Source organism: Lissotriton vulgaris, chromosome 5 (genome assembly GCF_964263255.1).
Source record: "Lissotriton vulgaris chromosome 5, aLisVul1.2, whole genome shotgun sequence".
Classification (NCBI taxonomy): Eukaryota; Metazoa; Chordata; class Amphibia; order Caudata; family Salamandridae; genus Lissotriton; species Lissotriton vulgaris.
In genome coordinates, this window is record NC_141693.1 from 516,926,666 (window position 1) to 516,946,876 (window position 20,211).

The 20,211-nt window shown below is 41.8% G+C and overlaps 1 protein-coding gene across 1 annotated transcript in view; it reads left to right on the forward strand.

Annotated features, from left to right (window-relative positions):
• Positions 1 to 20,211, forward strand: part of ANKRD22 (ankyrin repeat domain 22) — a 268,125-nt gene that overhangs the window by 124,293 nt on the left and 123,621 nt on the right. Inside the window, exons 2-3 of the mRNA XM_086921946.1 lie at positions 3,245 to 3,436; positions 13,925 to 14,032. Coding sequence (XP_086778072.1) covers positions 3,245 to 3,436; positions 13,925 to 14,032 — 300 coding nt within the window. The remainder of the gene's footprint in view (positions 1 to 3,244; positions 3,437 to 13,924; positions 14,033 to 20,211) is intronic.

Consider the following 20,211-nt stretch of genomic DNA (forward strand, 5'->3'; position numbering starts at 1 on the left):
TAATGGAATAAATCAGAACGTATCAATGGGTGGTGTGAGCAGCAGTTTTCCAGATACTCTAAATTGTAACCCTTTGACAGCTAAAAAAGGTATCCTGATGTCACCTCCTGCCACATGCCCCTATGTACTGGTCCTGGCAGGGGTACCCCCATTAAAAAGGGACCAGCGCAAGTCATGGGTCCAACTAAATAAAAAAATGCTTAGACTGGTTTTCAAAACATAGGAGGTTCCATATACCAGAAACAAAGGATATTCTTATGGTACGCAGAGTTGGGTGGGTTGGTGCATCAACAAAGAATATCGAGGGGGGACTGTTTTGTATTTCATTTTTGCAGACCATCCTTGGTGAGATATTCACTAAGGGCATGTGAGCCCGTAACTTTGACCGGCACTAATATATGCACTTTACCCCTTGGATATTTCTACAAATCAAATCATGGACCCTTTTTTAATGAGATTACCCCAACTCTCACCTCAAATATAATCCAGGCTTTGTCTGGACTAAATGCCCAAGAATGAATACCTCTTCCTGAGGCAGCGCTTGCCCCTGCTGACTGCTTCTCTCATTCCAACTATGCAACTAAGCCAACTAGTTCTCGGATACCGAGGAAGGTTTCAGTCAGCACAGATCTTCGTATCTTATTAGAGAGCAGGATATTCTTTTATTCCAAGAAACATGGGCTACTCAGGATTCATTTATTGAGGTGTTTGAATGCCACAATATTTTAGTTACACCTTCTAAAAATGGCCGACCATTCGGGGGTCTATGTATCTGGGTTAACATCGCTTCAGGCTGTAGCACTGAATCTATATATTGTATTGTATTGTAATTGCATTTATATCATGCTTACTACCCCTGACGAGGCATCGAAGCGCTTTTTCGGCGGGTAGCACGCTACTCCGGGAACCATAGAGGATTAGTGTTGAATTAGTATAGTGAAACATGCATGTACATTTTAAGTGGTGGATAGGTTAGTCAGTTATTTGGATATGGAATGATAGCAGAAGGATAGAGGAGGACAAAGGTTTGTATTTATTTATCGCTTGTTGACGCACGCTATTCAGGAAGCCTATAAAGGATTAGTGGTGAATTAATGTGGTGAAATATGAGGTCATTTCAGTGGTGGATATTAGTTTGTTACTTGGAGTGAGAAGGATAGCGGAGGGATAAAAGGGGAAGAAAGATTAGCATTCATATAGCACTTGTTACCCCTGATGGGTGTTGAAGCTCTTTTCTGGCGAGTAGGATTAGTGTTGAAAATTAGTATAGTATAAATATGAAGTAATTTGAGTAGTAGATATGTTATTCAGTTATTTGGGCAGTATATTAGTATAGTTGAATATGGAATTTGAGAAGTGAACATGTTAGTCGGTTAATTTTGATTAAAAAGGATAGTGGAGGGATAAAAGAGTGAAGGATTTTTTAAGGTCTTAGCAGTAGGAAGAGACTTTTGGTTGAGTAAAAACGAGTTTTATAGGGCCTATTTTAGGGATGACTTATATGTAATAAATATACAGAAGACAATATCCCAACTGGTATTATTTTCGGACAAGTAGACAGGATATCTATACAGTGTTATCCATCAAAGAACAAGGAAACTCATATTGATTTTCATATGTGCCTGAGGCATCATTTTATCAGCATTCAAACCGCAAATTTTTTGGGGGGTAATTGTGGTTACAGTTGATATCAGCACTGTAATTACAGACGCTTACAGAAACCCTGGGACCACGTTCCATTGCTTGTGTACAGATTCACTCGGCCTCCCCTTCCATGTGATCAAATCCCTACACCAATCGGACGATTAAGGCTCTGGATAACCTTGAACTTATTCTGTGCTCCTAAGCACTTGGACTACATTCAGGGCACGATAATTTACATACCGCCTGAACCCCAGCTTTGCGTCCAATCTGTTTTTCCAACGCACTGTTTACAGCCCCTCTGTCCTGATGATGATCCTTACTTATATGGATCGAAACGCCGTTGACTCTCCAGCAAGACATTAGGCGCCCCGTACCTAGTGGTTTTTGAAAAAATTGTGTAAACTGTTAAACAAAATTGAATTGTTTGATAAACCACTTTGTTTTTAATCACTGTACATATTTATCACTATACCTTGCGCCGTTCACGCTGTTTTCACTGTCGCTTGTGTCGCCGTAGTGTCTCTCACTTTTTGCACTCGTGCACCTTGTACACCTTTGGGCTGTCACTTGTTATTTATTAATTACAGTGCTGATATCAACTGTAACCACAATTTCCCCCCGAAAAATTTACGGTTTGATTGCTGATAAAATGATGCCTCAGGCACATATGAAAATCATTGAATTTCCTTGTTCTTTGATGGATAATACTATATAGATATCCTGGCTACTTGTCCGAAAATAATACCAGTTGGAATATTGTCTTCTGTATATATCTCTACCCCAATCCCAACAAGGTTGAAGGGTTTTTCACTCCTGTCCTTTGTACAAAATGATATGTAATAAAAGCGTGTTCATGGCTTGGCAAGGGGTTTTAAATGGCAAGTCGACATGACAGTGTAAACCGCACTCACAGTCTCTGCAGTGGCAAGCCTGAGACATGTTTTAAAGGGCTACTTGTGTGAGTGGAACAATCAGTGCTGCAAGCCCACTATTAGCCTTTTACGTACAGGCCCAGGGCACAGGTAGCGCACTCTACTAGGGACTTACAGATACATTAAATATACCAACTGTGGATAACTCAGTTAAACCATGTTTAGGGGAAACGCACATCACTTTAGCACTGGTTAACAGTGGTAAGGTTCTCAGAGTCTTAAGGCCAACAAAAAGAATACAGCAAAAATCGGAGGTAATCGGGCAAGAAGTTTGGGAAAGACCACCCTAAGGCTGTGACGTCTGAACAGGTTAGCCCCACCGACCCCACATGACTGACTGAATCTCAAACAAATGTTTCCAAACTCTCACCCCTTCAAACATTGTAGTCTCATGATGATAAATGTGCTTTAAATAAACAGCAAATCGGTAAATAAATCTATTATGTCTTAAGTGTGTGCATCTCCGCCTTTGAAGCGATGTAATGCTAATTTCCGCTCACCAACAATCGTTCCAATGTTATTGCAACCCATGGTATTGGGACTGTTGTTTGTGGCAGTGAATCCTGATGTAGTCAAAAAGTGATTGTGTACGACTTGTGAATATCATACATGTGTTTACTCCTTTACACAATTTATTTACCTCAGCATTTGTGTTTTTCCATCCTCAGCCCATCTGCCAGGCTGCATACCAGAACAACTTAGATGAAGTTGTGCAGCTGCTGCAACAGGACGAGGACAACCTGAACACAAAGGACAGCTATGGTGGGGACACACCTCTCATCTGTGCCTGCCGCAGAGGGCACTTAAGGATTGCCCGATACCTCATCCATAGGAATGCAGATGTGAACATGAGAAATAACGTAAGGTCAAATAAATATAAAAACGAACATTAAATCAGAATGCCATTGACTTTACCCCTACGACTTGTATATTTTACGGTACTATTGTACTGCAGTGTCTGAGAGTGAAGACTGTGGACGAAAAAATCTGAATGATAGCTCTACCATGTTTATTTCACTTTTACAGTATATGAGAAGCTCACATGTGATCCAATAATTTTTAATGTACATAATATTAGCTCTTTCAACGTTCATTGATAAGGCATCACCTATCGTCACACACTCCAATTCTTTAGTAGGGATATATATATTAAAGGAACAGTAGTACCTCACAGAAGTCCTGGTTTAATGTTTGATGGACAGGTACTCTGTCACAAATGTGACTGATATCATTTCCACCTATTTTACAAGTTCATTATATCCTAAGGCATGTGTAATATGGCGGACAGGATATGCGTCACATTTTTGACCAAGTACTTGACTGCCAAATTGTAAATTAGGCCCAAGTTGCTTTGTGTCTTAATAATTTACTCGACCCAGGGATTGAAGTGGACCGGCTCCATATCGGGCTGTACATTTTTGCCCTCACCTTCAGAGTGAAAAAAAATCTTTACTCTGCAGCAGTACCACCCTTCACTGCCTTTGAGGAATAGTTCTTTCATAGTCTCATCATATAAGAACTGAATCATTTTCAACCTCATATAAAACGAAGCTTATGCAACTAACAACCACTGACCGAGCCAATAGTCCTGGCTTGTTGTGTAATGTTACTTGTATATTATACCAGGATGCAATGACAAAAGCAACAAAGTACCAATCGGGCGGCACAATAAACTAAGCACAGATGTTTAGCTGACCTGTTTTCAAGCCACACCCTTAGTTACATTAGCCGCAACCCTTTGAGACCCCGTCCCCCCATTTTTTCAGCCCACTTAAAGCCCTGACTAAACCTGCCTGAACCACTATACTTTGCACTGAGGAGCATATGCCTATAGGGAGACATTACTCTTTTCTAAGTACATATACAACTGAGCTTTCTCTATGATTCTGATTGTTTCGTGAGCGAGGAGAGAATCCGATGATGACTGATTATTAATGAACATTTGTCTTTCTTGACTGACTCACGTAATGTGGCAGTTCTTACCACAACAAGACTGTGACCTGGAACATTCTTCCCCTGTAGAACAAAGTGGCGTCCAGTAATTAGGTGTGGCTTCTCCACTTTACCTTTTCAGCCGTAGCTCTTCACCACAGTCAAACTTGGAAATTAACTTTCATTAAAAAACTGGGATTGTTGTATGAGTCAAGGTTGAAATATTCATTCCAGTTGTGTCATTAAAATAGAAGGGCGCTTTCATTGTGGCATGAACCTGTTTCTATCAATAACATGTTACCTCTTCAACACCTGCTCCTCATCACAGATCCCAGACGCTCTACGTGGCTCATGGCCAGAAAACAGGTAACTGTACAAGTCCATGAACTGTTATACACAATGGTAGCCCCTTAGCATAAGGACATAAATATGGACCACTTTCCTGTAAGTCCTAGTTGACTGTTTCCCTCAGGTTGCCTCCAGATACAGACTGTTGCTCTGTAGCTAGCTAATTTACCATGTGTTTCTTTATTTCATTTTTATTTTGTTTGGCATCTGCTGTGGAAACGTTTTGCTTGTATGGTACTGATGGGTTCACATCCAGAACCCAATTTGGCTTATTTATTATTTATCAGGATGTACTTAGCCAGACTGACATTCCAGAGGCCTGGCATTCCCTTGGTGGGATTAATGAGAAACAGAGGGTCTTTCTGGTACCATTTCCATGGCCTCCTTAGTTTCCCTTTGAGGTCTTTGTGGTAACGGTCTATTAATTTCCTTCCAGTCTCATTCTCTGGGATTATCCCTACTTTGGGATTGGGGCCACAGAGGGCTCGGGTTATAGAGGCTGTCGGCCGAATGTCTTTTGCACTGTATAAGACCATGGCTTTGTGTTTGTTGCCAATACATCTGAGTTGCGGCTTCCTGTGAAGGTTCAATTTCCTCTTTGTCCCTACTTGGCAGTATCCATTCTTCAATTTTGGGGCTTCATCTCATGAAACCTGCAGAGATTTTGGTGGTAAATGCTTATATTGCTGTGCAGACTTGCCTCTCGTAACATCTTAGGAGCTGGGGAAACTATTTGATTAAACATCTTTTCAAGGCGGATATTCTTCGACCCTCTTCCTCCCTCCCCGCCGGATTGGCTGCTTCTCTCACATGCCCTGTTTGAGAGAGATGCTCTGGCATTAGAATCCCATTACACAAGATAACTTTGATTTGGTTAAGTATGCATGGTGGATATTTCTTAGACAGTAGAAACGGTTCTGCTGTTCAATGCCTTGCTAGTAATGGTTAGTGAACTCAGGTTTCAGGATAGACGTTGACTAGGTCTTTGTTAAACTCTTGTGAGAGCTGGAGTGGCATGACTGTATACAGGGTCACTATAATTATGCCTCAGTGGAGGACCAGATTATGTGGCAGGAATAGCAAAATTATGAAGCAAGACGCTGCAAATTATGTTGCCTTATGCAGTCTATTAAGTTGTGAAATGATCTTCCTATTTTGTTTTTAAACACTTATTGATACAAAAAGGATTACAGTGCTATGCAGAATTCGAAGGTTTCTTAAAAAAGAAGAGTATACACATTCACCAGATCCTACTTGCTATGTTTTTCATCAACAAATAACAACTTACTGCCACAATCATCAACATTTGGATTTGCGATTCCTAAATAGCGATTTTTAAGGAATTGCTATTTGGGAATTGCAAATCCTTATGCATGTAGGAATCGCAAAATAAATTGCGATTCCTTAACATTACCTATTAGTGATTCGCAAATTGCGAATCGTTGTTAGGTAATGTTATTCCATTCATTCCTAGGCCCATAGGAATGAATGGCAATGCATTCGCAAATTGCAGTTACCAAATTGGTAATCACAAATTGAGAATGCAATTCCAAGGGTGCCAGGGGGTCTAAGGTCCCCTGATGCACCCCTCCCAAAAAGTTAAGTGTGCATATGTGGCGCGCACACACATGCCCTAATGGCATGTGTGTGCGCCACATGTCACTTTCAAAAATGCACTTTTGTGCATTTTTCAAAGAATGGACAAATTACCTTCAACTTGAAGTTGATGCTAATTAGCGTTTCCTAAATGCATAGTTTGCATTTAGGAAAGGCTTGATGCATCGCCTTTAGGGAATCGCTAATTAAAAGTCCCTAAATGCATTTGCAAAAAATTGTGATTACCTATTTTGTGAATAGAAATGGGTTCATGCATCAGAAAAGGGCATTTTCTCTGTCGCAAACGGGCCGTTGCGACCGTAAAAAAAGCTTCCATTGTCTTCCATGGAACCACAGTAACACTATCATTAACAATGGCCCTGCTAATTTCGAGGGTAGAATAGGATATTTAAAACCTACAATGTTGCAGAAAACAACCCTACATGTGCACCCTTTACCATATAAAAATTACTCTTTTTGTTCTGTTTACCCCAGGGGTGCTTTGCAAATGGTTCTGAGTTTTGGTTTATTTCTATGCCCACACTAGATCCACTTTTTTCCATTAAGGAATTTATTTTCAGAACAATATTTTATGTTCCATATGAATAATGTATGTGCTTTTCTACGAGGCATTGTAAAAATTAATACAATGTATTTTTATAAAGTTTGTGGTTTTAATCTACATTGCGAGCCATCTGAAAATATATGCTGTTTTGAGAACAGTGTATGTGGTGCCATGGGAAATTGCATGAATAATGAAGCAAAGCATTTTTGTGGACAAAGAAGGGCTTGCTATTCTTAACCTGATTGAATAACTAAGCAAGAACAGAACACCTTAAAACAGAAATCAACACATGAAGGGTGTCCATTTAACTTTTATGCAGTGTATGACCCTGCTGTATCAGAATTTTCGATCTGTTTGAACTAGACATTTTTTGTTTAAATCTGTAATTTTTGCAGAAGCAGGTGGAATATGGTGCAAATTTTTTGAATTCAAAATTACACAGAAAACAGCACGGTTCAATAATTATGTTTTCCAGTGGACTTGAGTATGTGTCTGGAGACCTTGTGGAACAACTGGTTATGGTAAATTTTCCATGCTATCTGGGTTCGTCGGGCAAAAATATACCTTGAATCCTCTGGCATTGGTAATTTTCTCTACATTGATTGCGCAAATGTAGCTGAGATATCTGTTGAATCTACTTTTGTAGGATCAGATTCTCTTTCGATTGATTCCATGTGTTATGCCTAAATGGTTGGTTGCATGAGTCCTGTTCACTTAATTGGGTATTAAAGGCCCTGACGTTTACAGTTTATAAGCTGCAAGAATCTGTGGAATAGAGTTGCAGCCTCTTTGTGCCCAATTAATTAAGCAAGAACAGATTTACTGTCACATTTGTCCTTGTTCCCAATTTCTTTGCAGAAGATTTTCAAAATAATAAATGTATAAGTTGACTCGCAGACTCTGCTTTTCATGACTAGTTGCTGATTCTACCTCCTTTCCTCTGCCACACCTTGACCCCCAATGTATGGGTTCCCATAGTTTTTTTGTTCAGTTTCAGCACTGAGGTAGGTATTCCAAGGCCAGGAAACAGACTCTCGCCAGGGAATCACAGGCGAACAAAAATTCTCAGTAGGTCAATAGGCAGTTCGGGCCTGGCAGTCAGCAGAATAATAAAGCAAGTTAAAAAAAAATAAGCTGAATCACAAAAAATACACGACAGATCTACCACAAGACTAGTTGGTCGTGTGGGTTGAGAAACGCTGGCAGATTCTTTTGGGGGACAACTTTTAGAAACGGAAATGACTTCTGTGCATTCTGCACTGGTGCAGGATTTAGGTTTGTGGAGCGTCCTAGTCAGCAACGCAAAATCTCCTTTAAATGCCCCAGTGTGCAAGGCAGCTCACATACTGCACTCCTAGGGGATGTTGTGAACCACAGGCCGGTCATCCACTCGGTAGGTTGCGCTGCCCAGCACACTAAAATGCACTGGAGAGACATTATGCTGACCGTGGATTGCCATGGATGAAATTTGGACTGGAAGGGTAGTGCAAAGTCACATCCAATATCTTTGTTTTTTGGTGAATCCATGTCCATTGGAATGCAGCCACTGACTTACGGTACAAACCACCAGCTGCAGCGCTCACAACACACAACTGAAATTTTAGAGGCAAAGGAGAGCGAGGAGGTCCTAGATCTGGCACCATCTTCTGATAATTTTGTTTTTGACCTAGAAGCCAGTCATTAACACTAAGACCTCTTTTTGTGCCAAAGGTGGAGGTGTACGACGGTGCCTTAACGAATGGCTCCTCAATCAGTAATTCCTCATTCTATGACAATAAATGGAAATCCACTTTAAAACGCTTTAAAACTGAAAACGTTTCTTAATTAGAATATGCAGTGGAAGATTACATGTATTTATCTTACACTTCGCTTGGAGGCACCACAAGGGGAGATGTAGACTAATGACCTGAGTTGCCGGCCGGGACACCAGATTTGAATGCTGCAGTTGGCTCATCATCTTGAGATTCTAAGCAAGTCGCTAAGGGGCTGATCATCAGTTTGGCGGTCCATAGACCGCGTTACCTCACGGTGGCGCAGCGGTGGTAGTCCGGCCACCGCCTTCCCAGGAGCCCGGTCAGACCGCCATTGGACTGATGCAACTGCAGGGGAACCTCGTTAGCTGGCGGTGGCAGCAATATGTTAGGCAGTGCAGCTGCAGCACTGCCAAACATATTCTGAATTTATCCACTGCCAGCCTTTTCATGGTGGTGAGCCGGCCATGAAAAGTCAAGCGGTGGGGAAACAGAGGGCCCTACAGGGCCCCCGGTTGCCCATGTACACTGGGATGCATGCAGGGGGGCACATGGTATACCCCTCTGTGTGCATGTAAACCCAGTTCCTGCATGGCAAGGACTTAACAGTGCATGCCGGGCAGGAACTTGCTTTGGCTTTCCCATGACGGGGCCTTTTTCAAAAGCACTGCTATAGGAACGCCAAAGGACCGCCCGCCAGGCCAGAAGAAAACTCCTAACCTGGTGGCAGACCAGCGATCGACTTTGGCAGTGCAGGAGTGTGGCGCTGGCAGTCTGCTCCCACACTGCCAAAGTCGTAATTAGCTCCTTAATCTCAGTGCCTAAAAAATTGCATTGTATAATATTGATGCCTACAATGTAAATGTAAATGTAAATGTAAATGTAGGTCTTATAATACGAAAACCCTGTTTTTGTGATGCTCCGGTGGCGCGGGAGCCAGCTTCATAATTCTCCAGGCAGCACTAAGCCACTTTTTTTGGCTTAATGCTGCCTTGTATATATTGGTCCCTTGCACAAAACTAATCATCCCCGCAATGCAGGCAGCCTTGCACCATGGTGAAAAGGTGCCTGCATTGGCACAAGGCAGCCCATTGTGTGCCAGCACAGGGGAAAAGGAAAGGAATGCGCTGTATCTGATAGATACAGCTCATTCCTGCCCTTTTCTTTTGCCATAGGGCAGCAGGAAGGCCCCTGGCGCAGCACTTCAGCAAAAACTGATAAATGAGAACCCCTGTTTTCTACTGTTCTCCTTTTTTGTTGTTCTCCTATCATCATCCCTCCATGCCTCTGACTACAGGTTAAGGTGTCATTAAACACTGACATAAATAACTGCTAAGTAAAGATGGGGGTCCTTTGTAACGACTGAGAAACACAACAGCGTCCTCCTCTTGCGATGGAATGCGGTAACTAAAACTCCTATCTATCTATCTATTGCCCTCACTCTATCTATTGCCCTCTATCTATCTATCTATCTATCTATCTATCTATCTATCTATCTATCTATCTATCTATCTATCTATCTATCTATCGCCCTCACTCTATCTATCTATCTATCTATCTATCTATCTCCCTCATTCTATCTATCAACCTCACTGTATCGCCCTCACTCTGTCTATCTATCAACCTCACTCTATCTATCTATCTATCTATCGCCCTCTCTATCTATCTATCGCCCTCTATCTATCTCTCTCTCTCTCTATCTATCTATCTATCTATCTATCTCTCTCTATCTCTCTCTCTCTCTCTATCTCTCTCTCTATCTCTATCTCTCTATATATATAAATATATACACGCACCCCCACACACACACATATACAGACACCTGGGATAGCCTCAGGAGCATACTTAACTAGTTTGATACTAATTTCCCTTTGTTCTATCACTTTTTTAGGTTTCGTCCTGCGAACCGATCGCGAAGCGATCGTCGCAGTGAAACTCTATTGCAATCGTTTCTGCTTTCAAGGAGTCAAGGGAGACAGGAGACAAGTGATGTGCACGCGCAACCTTGCGAACTGGGATCAGGTTGCGCGTGCTTCCTGTCTCCCATGGCTCCTTGGAAGCACACACACACAGACGCACACACACGCACACACACACACATAGAGACCCCCCCCCCCCGCTGCCTCGCATACACACGCACACACACAAAACAGCTACCGCCGCCCTGCAACTAAGCCCCACTCACCGGCACTCCGAACTTTTGCAGCTTCCGCGGGGCTCTCCCTCGGGCATGGGAGCCCCGCGTTACCAGCCGAGTCATTCTGTACCTCTCGCCTCTGGCTATGAGCGTGGAGCAGGTCGCCTGTCCCGGGGGGCCCGCTCACTCCTCACCGGTGCCTGCTGTGTGTCTTTAGCCCAGCTGGGGTCGCGCTATTCCATGCTCAATCGTCGGTCGCAGTCTTGGAGGCTGGGAGCAACGCTGTGGGCCTGCCGGTTAGGTCTCCACCGGGCCCACAGCTTGATCAGTGCCCTCCTGCGGCGGCCCTACTCCCAGGCAGTATCACCACGTCTGCCGCACCAGCGCCTACGGCACCCGGGGCTTCCCAGCACTCACAGGCCTCTTCGTGCATAGGCTTCCAACATTCCCGTCCGCTGCTAAGGGTAGTCCAGATCGCCGGTCTGCGGCTCGCTGGTGTGCAGCCACCCTGATAAGTGCCCAATTAGCACAAATATGTGTTGGGATATTTGTGACTAATGAGTGAAGGAGGCCGGAGACGCGCTAGTGTGCGGCCATATTCTCCGGCTGCTGGCCACGCCCTCGCAAGCTTTCCATATATGCGGGGGGCTGACTTCACCTCTCTCTATCGGCGCAGTGACGGTGATATTAGTGGTGGTGCTTGCGGGCGGCCGGCCGGTGACTGACAGACAGACTGTCTGACCCGGGCTGCTTGCTGGAGAGGAGCGGAGGTCGGGAGGAGGACTCGTGAGTCACTGGTGACACTCGTCGTGTGTCACACTGCGGCACACCCAGGCCCCACACGCACCACAGTGAACTTGCGGCAGCGCCCCAGGCCCAGCCCCAGCCCTTGAAGAGACACGGTGACGCACTTCAAAGGTAGGACACCAGCCTCTGCCCCAGGCCATGCCAGGCCCATCCGTATTTATTTCATTGTATTTTATTTAATGGTGTTTTCTATATGTTCACACAGTTCACGCTCCCTAGTTTTTTTTATGTATTTATGCGATGTTATATAGCGCGGACTTTACCCGAAAGCGCTTCACAATAGGAACAGTAATATACATGAGAAGGAAATTACAAGTAAACAAATTACAAAAGCAAACGTTAAGTTACATGAATCAAAAGTGACATTAGTGGGCAACCAAAATACATGAGGTAGCAATCGGTACATTACAGAAGGAAAAAGTGATGTGTGCAGGTTACAAAAGCGTACAAAGTTAAGTGAGTGTGAGAGACACCAGGCAGGCAGCAGTGATGACAAGGCTCCTCCTTTAATTAAGTGTTAAACACAACACCCTGGCAGGAGCGGAGGGACGCAGCCGCCGGTCACGTCATCCCAGTCACAACCCCTCAACTGTGCATATGCAAATTACCAGCTGGTGAACAGGGTAGCGCGAGGGCAGGGGACGCGCGAGGATGGGACGGAGGCCTGAGGGGGGCAAGTGGGGATGAAGGTAAAAGGCAACCACATAACACGCAGACTTTACCCGAAAGGCATTAGAGCGCTTCACAATAGGAACAGTAATGATACATGAGGAGGAAATTACAAGTGAACAAATTACAAAAGCAAACGTTATGTTAAATGAATCAAAAGTGACAATAGTGGGCAACCAAAATACAAGAGGTAGCAATCGGTAAAATCCAGGAGGAAAAAGTGATGTGTGCAGGTTACAAAAGCGTACGTTTTTTGACAAAAAAATATTTGATAAAGGATTTTGAGAAAGATTTTGCTTAAACTCCAAGGGATAACACTTTTGCTGCATCCATGGCCTCTACATCTAATCTAGCCTCTGAAAAAGCTCCTCTTTCAGATGTGGTAGATAAAAATGTAGAACTCGATATCAAAAAGGTCGTACGCAGCTTCTAACTTTGACATCAGGCCAAATACATTTGCGGCTTATGCCATGAAAGTCCTTTATGACTGCATTCAAGAAAATGAGGATCCTTCAAAAATGTTGGCAGACCTGGATTTTTTTTCATATTTCTCTCAGACACCACGTTTTATAGTTTGTGAACAGCTATGGCCTCGGCAGGAGTAATGGTGGCAGGTAATAAGATTCTTTGGAGGAAGTCATGAAAACTGAAATCCACTGAGAGAAATTTATTCCAGAAGTAGCCATTCATAGGCCTAAAGTTGTTTGGGCCCAAACTAGATTAAATGTTGCAAAAGGCGGCAGAAGCGAAAAAAAAGTCCCCAACCCCTTCATGTTAGCCTCAGAAAGAAATATTTTCTTTTTAAATGACCACCCGAAAATATTCTAGAAAGTTGTTTCTTTTGTGGCCGGACCCATGGTCCAGGGGCCACGTCTAAAAATAAAATACTTGCGTAAGGTGCATCATCAGAGCTGTGAGAATAATAACAGCTGTAAGCCCGTGCCTAAAGAGCATCATCAGAGCTGTGTGAATGATAACTGCGTCAGCCCGGTGCGTGAGGTGCATCATCAGAGCTTTGTGAATAACAACTGTGAGCCTGTGCGTGAGGTGCATCATCAGAGCTGTGTGAATAATAACAGCTGTGAGCCCATGCCTAAGGTGCACCATCAGAGCTGTGTGAATAATAACTGCTTCAGCCCCGTGCGTGAGGTGCATCATCCACATTGCTCAGGTCACCCAAATTCCTGCACTCTCTACCACACTGCTTTCAAAAACAGCATACTCTTGCACACACTCTCACTGCTCACCAAATCAAAGTTTGCTAAAAATGTTATGCAACGCATTGTCCTACACAATGCCAATAACTCAAACTTTAATGCTGCAAGACCTATTGCATTGTAAATGCTTGTCATTCTCTGGCAGGGCCGTCTGTCACCAGGGAGCGAAACTGATATTAGGAAACACGTTCGACAAGATATGTCCTCGCTAACTAAATTTTGACCTTGGGCGTGCTCAGTACCAGTGTACATGGTGGAAGAATGCCAAAAGAAGCAGTGTATTGTGTACGACGCATGCTGACAAGCTCTATTTTCCTTGATTACAGAAAGAAAGGACGTGTTTGCACTACGCTGTGAGGAAACGGTTTACTTTCCTTGACTACCTGCTGATCATTATCTTGATGCCCGTGTTGCTCATTGGCTACCTCATCATGGTAAGTGAGTCCCGCTCTGGAAACAAATAGTCCTGTAACGCACCCCCAGCACGTATTAAACTCTCACATTTTGCTTGCAGTTACCTATAAAAAAAAGTAAAAGCTACTTGCTAAGCATGCAAATTAAAAGTATGTTGTTCTGTAGTATATGAAGCGACCATTTGAATGAACAGTATTTAAATCACATGGCATCACTCCGCAGGCTCAGCCAATAATACCAAGCATTGGCAAAACCAATGAGTCAGACCCTATCTTGCTTTTCTTTTTTCCCCCGAAAATATCTAAGAGGCATTACAAGTTTAGAAGTATTAAAAAGTTCAAATGACGTCATCGAAAGATGCCTTACATAGGTTTGTAATTAATAAATAAGTGCAAAATGATCGATCTCAAAAATAAAAAGTAGAAATGAAAGCTGTGTTTGGCCCAATAGCATTGTCACTTGAGGACTACTTTTTAGGTGCATGTGCGCAAGCAAAATGTCATCACTGAAGATGCCCTGTGTCAGAAATGGGCTCACTCGTTGGTCTAAGCTGTATGCGGTGGTGGGTGGAAATAAAATGTGAATGGTACTTCAACGGCCCAATAGATTAAAAGGGCAGCTTGAAAGATGGTTATATGTCTGTACTTATTTTTATTCGTTTAAAAAAAAAAACATGAGGCTCGTGAGACCAGACCTGAATATTTTCAGTGCAATGTATCGAGAACTGCAGTATCTGCTCTCAGGCATGTAAATGGTATCCTACTTAGACGAGTGGCTTATGTATAAGTAGTGGGGTTCCATTTCTAATATTAAAATTCAATATTGCTATCAGTGCATGAATGTCTTCAGAAATGTGGCACACACCACCACAGTATGTCTTAATATCTGCTCTTAATTCGGCTTGAGAACGAGGGGTGGCAGGAATCCTTGTAAATCGCGACACGGTTGTCAGCAGGAACAGGTACTACAACGATAAATTATTCGCAATCTACTGTGGACTTAACACATCTTCTCGCTGATTAGCAATATCATTGTTGTAAATGGTGTGTGGGACAGTGGGAGTCATTTTACATATATCATATGATAGCGGGTGCTCCTGCAAAATAAGTTTGCGACATGAGCATTTGCAAATACAATATATTTTACAATTGGTTGGGTGGGTCATTCCTTTGACGAAGAGGTGGAACGGGCTATTTAATGTTTAATACACATATTTAAAGCTACTCAGATTGCCTCCTAAAAATGTGTGCCAAAAGGCCTTGTACATAAGCTTTTGCTTTATAAATGTAATGCCAGTGATAGGCTGTCGGATGAATACATTCTATCAGAGAGAAACATGGAGGAAGGTGGAACAACATTTAAAATAAACCTCCTATCCAGGAACCCCACCTCGATAGTCTAAATGCAAAGATGAGGTTGCCATGTATCAAGATACATTGCATGCCTTACCTCGAGTGGCTGCAGCCCGTCTCTTGAATGGTTGAGGCAGGTCAAGCTCAGCTGTTCTAGCATTTTCTAGGGCCACGGATTCACATTCTCTCTCACTGGACCCTTCTGTCCAGATTCACAACTGGCACAGTAGCACTGAGCGACACCAATGCTGAAACCAAGTCATTGTCATACACGTTTTCAGACAGTGAAGTGATTTTGATAGACCAGCGCCCACCCGCTTCCTGTTGCTTCACACCAATAGCAAAAGCTGCTCAACAACTGGGACGCCATTATACTTCTGCCAAGAAGTTTCCATTTCTTACCCCTCTGCAACCTTATACGTGGAAGGATGGAGCCTACCTCTCAGCTTCACATGAAAATGTGTTTCTGGTTTAATTCCGTGTCTTCTGGAACATTCTAAAATCAGAACTACAAATCTGCAATGTATTTCGGAAAGGTCTGGATGAACTGTTCACACTATTAAACACCACACTTCTTTCTAAAGGAGGATCACCTGTGCCCTTTCCTTTTCATGGGAAGTTGAGAGGTGCGGCGAGCGCCTTGGGATGGGCGCAGGGCTCGAGTCGGGGTACCACGCGGGTGGACGGCGTCCCCCCACTTATTTTACTGGGGGTCGCCGTCCCCCCTGCCAAGCAGCTGGACTTCACTCTTTGGCCTCTCTGGGACGAGGAGCGCAGCACCTTTTTGTGGCGTCACTTCCGGTGACAGCGATCCCCCAACTCTTTTTTTTTTTTTTTTTTTTTACGACTTGTGCCCTGGGATAGGGGAAATACAGGCGCATATACTGCCAGGGCTTCAGGTTGAAGCAATAATATACAACACTGAAGACAGCGGTATAGGCAAGCACACAGCACCTGTTCTGCTGCCGTCAAAAGATTTAGCTTTGGACGGTTCCACTCCTTCCACGTATAAAGGAGAAGAAAACTTCCTGGCAGAAGGATAATGATGTCCCAGTTGGTGAGCGTCTTTTGGTACTGGTGCAAAGCACCAGGAAGCAGGTGGGCGTTGCCCTATCCAGTGTTTTAAATCCATCGCTGCTGCATTTGGTAATTTGAGCCAGTGCCATGACATCAACACTCATTTGTATTCGTTTATTAAAAGTGATTAGTGATGCCATTTTCTTATTACGGGCACGGCCTGATATCAGAATGTGCCTGTATTAACTAAATAATGCATACGAGTTAATAAAGAAATGAGGCTCTCAAATGTACTATATAGGGGATAAAGTACCCACTGCCGTACATTGTAAGGATATTGCAATTCACAGAGGAGTTCCATAACCATATAGAGGAATGAGGCAGAAGGCCGAGTCCTTTTATAAGGTTATGGAACTCCAAGGTGATTTTCAATATCCTTATCATATACGGAAGGGGTACTTCATCCCATATAATACATGGGCACAACATCCCCTTTCCCATAGACCACTTGGTGGATAGCTCTTTCATATGAAAGAAAGAGCATATTGTTCTTTCTGCTGGTCACTGAAAGCTAGAAAAATAGAGCAGAAGAAAGAAAATCAATGTTTCATTTCTTTAAACCGCTTCTCCATGACCTGAACTGTGTTTCATCTCGGATGCTGGCTCCTGCAGCAGGCATTGTGCCAGAACTCGACTGCAACAACATTTTACATTTAAGTACTGACGTCTGTTCTTTATAATTGGTGACTGGGTGTGTCACAGGTCACCTATTATAAAGAAATTAGAGATGGACATTTATGCAGGGATTGCAGAAACCCATGTATTATAAGGAGATATGTCTCACATATTACATATAAGTAAAGTAGCTATTATTATTATTAAATATAGATTGTAAGCATCTGCTCTCTCTTCAACTATTTCCTCTGGCATTAGCAGGACTTTCCACATCTAATATTATTGCAAATGTTCCTCCTTTGCTTCTGGTGCCACTTCCACAGCTTATTGAGTTGTGAGCCGTATTTCTTCTGCTAGCATGGGCAAATCCACATCCTGCCTGTTAGAAATGGGGTCTCAACTTGTATTTCTTCCACTGGAGCCATGTAGCTCCTATCATGCTGCCAAGTCTTTTTTTTTTAGTTCAGTAAGACTTTATTGAAATTTTAAGAATGATGAAGCACATAAATACATACAAAAAAAGTGAAGAAGGATTTCATTAAAATACAAAGAAGCGAAAAAGACTAATCATAAGAAATACAGTCATTAATAAAATACATCGCAAGAAAAAGTTTGACATTCTAAGGAGAAAATAAGGAGGGGAAGGGAGCGGGGAAAGGGAAATATACATTTCATAGCATAAATACTTATACAAGTAGAGTTATCAATACGATACAGTATTAAGGAAAGAACAACAATAGTTATAACTGTACATATGAATCTATAGGAGACCAGAAAGATTGAAAAGTAGAAGAATTATGATGAACACCTTGTAGTGACAATTGAGCACCTCTTCTTGTAAAGATAATCCAAGACCACCAAGCATGGACTGAAAGGGAAGTAACATCCTTCCAACAAAAAGTGATGGATTTCAATGCAGCCGATACCAAAAAGTTAAATAGTTTAGCTTCATTATCATCAAGGGGTACACTCAACACAACAGATTTGCATATGATTAAAGTATAAGAGGGTAAATCAGAAATAGGTAGAATTTTTTGTATTACAGTCCATACTTCAGACCAAAATTTCAAAATAAGCGGACATTCAAATAACATATGACGTAAGGAACCAGGATGCAAATTGCAATGCCAGCATACATTAGATGGTAATAAATGAGCTTTAAATAAACGCAGTGGTGTCCATAAGGAATTAAATAAAATATAAGCATTAGTTTGATAAATTGACACTGGTAAACAACCAGAAATAGAAAGAGTCCATATTAATGACCAGGAATCACTTGGCAGAGATAAAGATAACTCATTGTTCCAAAAGGTAGAAATTGTATCAATATTGGAACCTAAGGATACAGTGAGCTTCTTATAAAATACAGACACCGCTTTAGGGGATAAAGACACAGTATTAACATATAGCATAAAATCAGCTGTCATTTTAGAAGGAATGCCATGTGGGAAAGAATCTAAAATAGAATTACAAAGGAATTGATATTTAGACAGATCAGTTAAAGGCAGATTAAATTTTGATTGGAGTTGAATAAATGGAATAAACGCATCATCCATGAAAACATCTCCAAGATAAAAAATACCTTTAGCAATCCATGAAGACCAAAACGAAATATTCCTATTTAATTTCAACAAGGCACTATGCCATAAGGACAAATGTACCGTTGAAAGTAGAGGGGATTCAAAATTGGAGTCCAAATCGTTAAAAATTAATCTTGATGATTTAATTATGGAAGAAGAGTGTACAATTTTAGATACGGGAGACATGGTTAATAGGGACAATAAAGGAAAAGGTTTAACAAGGGAAGTCTCAATATGATACCAAATAGGGGGATTAAGCATAGGAGATATATTAAACCATAACGAACTCTGTTTAAGGATAAATGCCTTATGATATAGAAGAAAATCAGGTAGGGCAAAACCAATATTACATTTGGGAATTTTTAATTTTTTATAAGCAATACGGGGAGGCTTGTTATTCCATAAAAATTTTGATAAAAGTTTGTCAACATCTTTATAAAATTTGAGTGGAAATTGAGTTGGGATCATTGCAAGAGAATACAATATTTTAGGTGCAATAGTCATTTTAATAGATTCCATTCTCCCCCACCAGGAAAGATGAAGGGAGGACCATTTGGAAGTTTTTTGTTTGATATGTTCTGGAATGAAATCAGAATTTAATTTTAGGGTAGCATGAAGGGATGATGAAAATAAAATACCAAGGTATTTCAATTTGCTCTTTTGCCAAACTATATCTGGTGAGGGTAGCATATCAGGAGTACACAACATATTGAGTGGAAAAAATTCAGTTTTAGTAACATTTAACTTATAACCTGACACAATAGAGTATTTAGAAATAATATCAAGCAGAAAAGGAACAGAGGAATCAGGATTACTAATAAATAATAACACATCATCAGCATATGCTAGAGTTTTAACAGTAATATCACAGACAGTAATCCCTTGAATGTTTTCGAATTTTCGAATGTAATTAAGAAATGGTTCTATACCAAGTAAAAACAAAAGAGGGGAGAGGGGACAACCCTGTCGAGTTCCTCTGAAAAGAGAAAATTGGTTAGAAATCTGACCATTAATAAATAGTCGAGCTGTGGGAGCATAATATAAAGCAGAAATCATCCGAATAAAGGAAGGCCCAAAATTAAAGGATAACAAAGTTTTAAATAAAAATTGCCAATGGATTTTATCAAAAGCTTTTTTAGCATCTAATGCCATAACACCAGCAGGGTTAAGGATAGAGGAACTTTGCTCAATAACATGTAATAACGTTCTCGTATTATTAGCAGAATATCGATTTTTCATAAAACCAGATTGATCAGGGTGAATAATTGAATGAAGGATAGGGGCTAACCTGGAAGCGATAATTTTAGCATATAGTTTACAATCTTGATTGATTAAGGAAATGGGACGGTAATTAGCAACAAGGGTAGGGTCTTTATCAGGTTTGGGAAGTACAACAATTAAGGCTTCAGAAAAAGAACCTGAAATAGTACCTGATGAGGAAAAATGAGAAAAAATCTGATTCAAAAAAGGTAAAAGATGATGTTGGAACTCTTTATAAAATTCTGCAGGGATACCATCAGGACCAGGGGATTTTTTCTTTGGAAGCAATTTAATGGCTGAGAGAATTTCCTCATT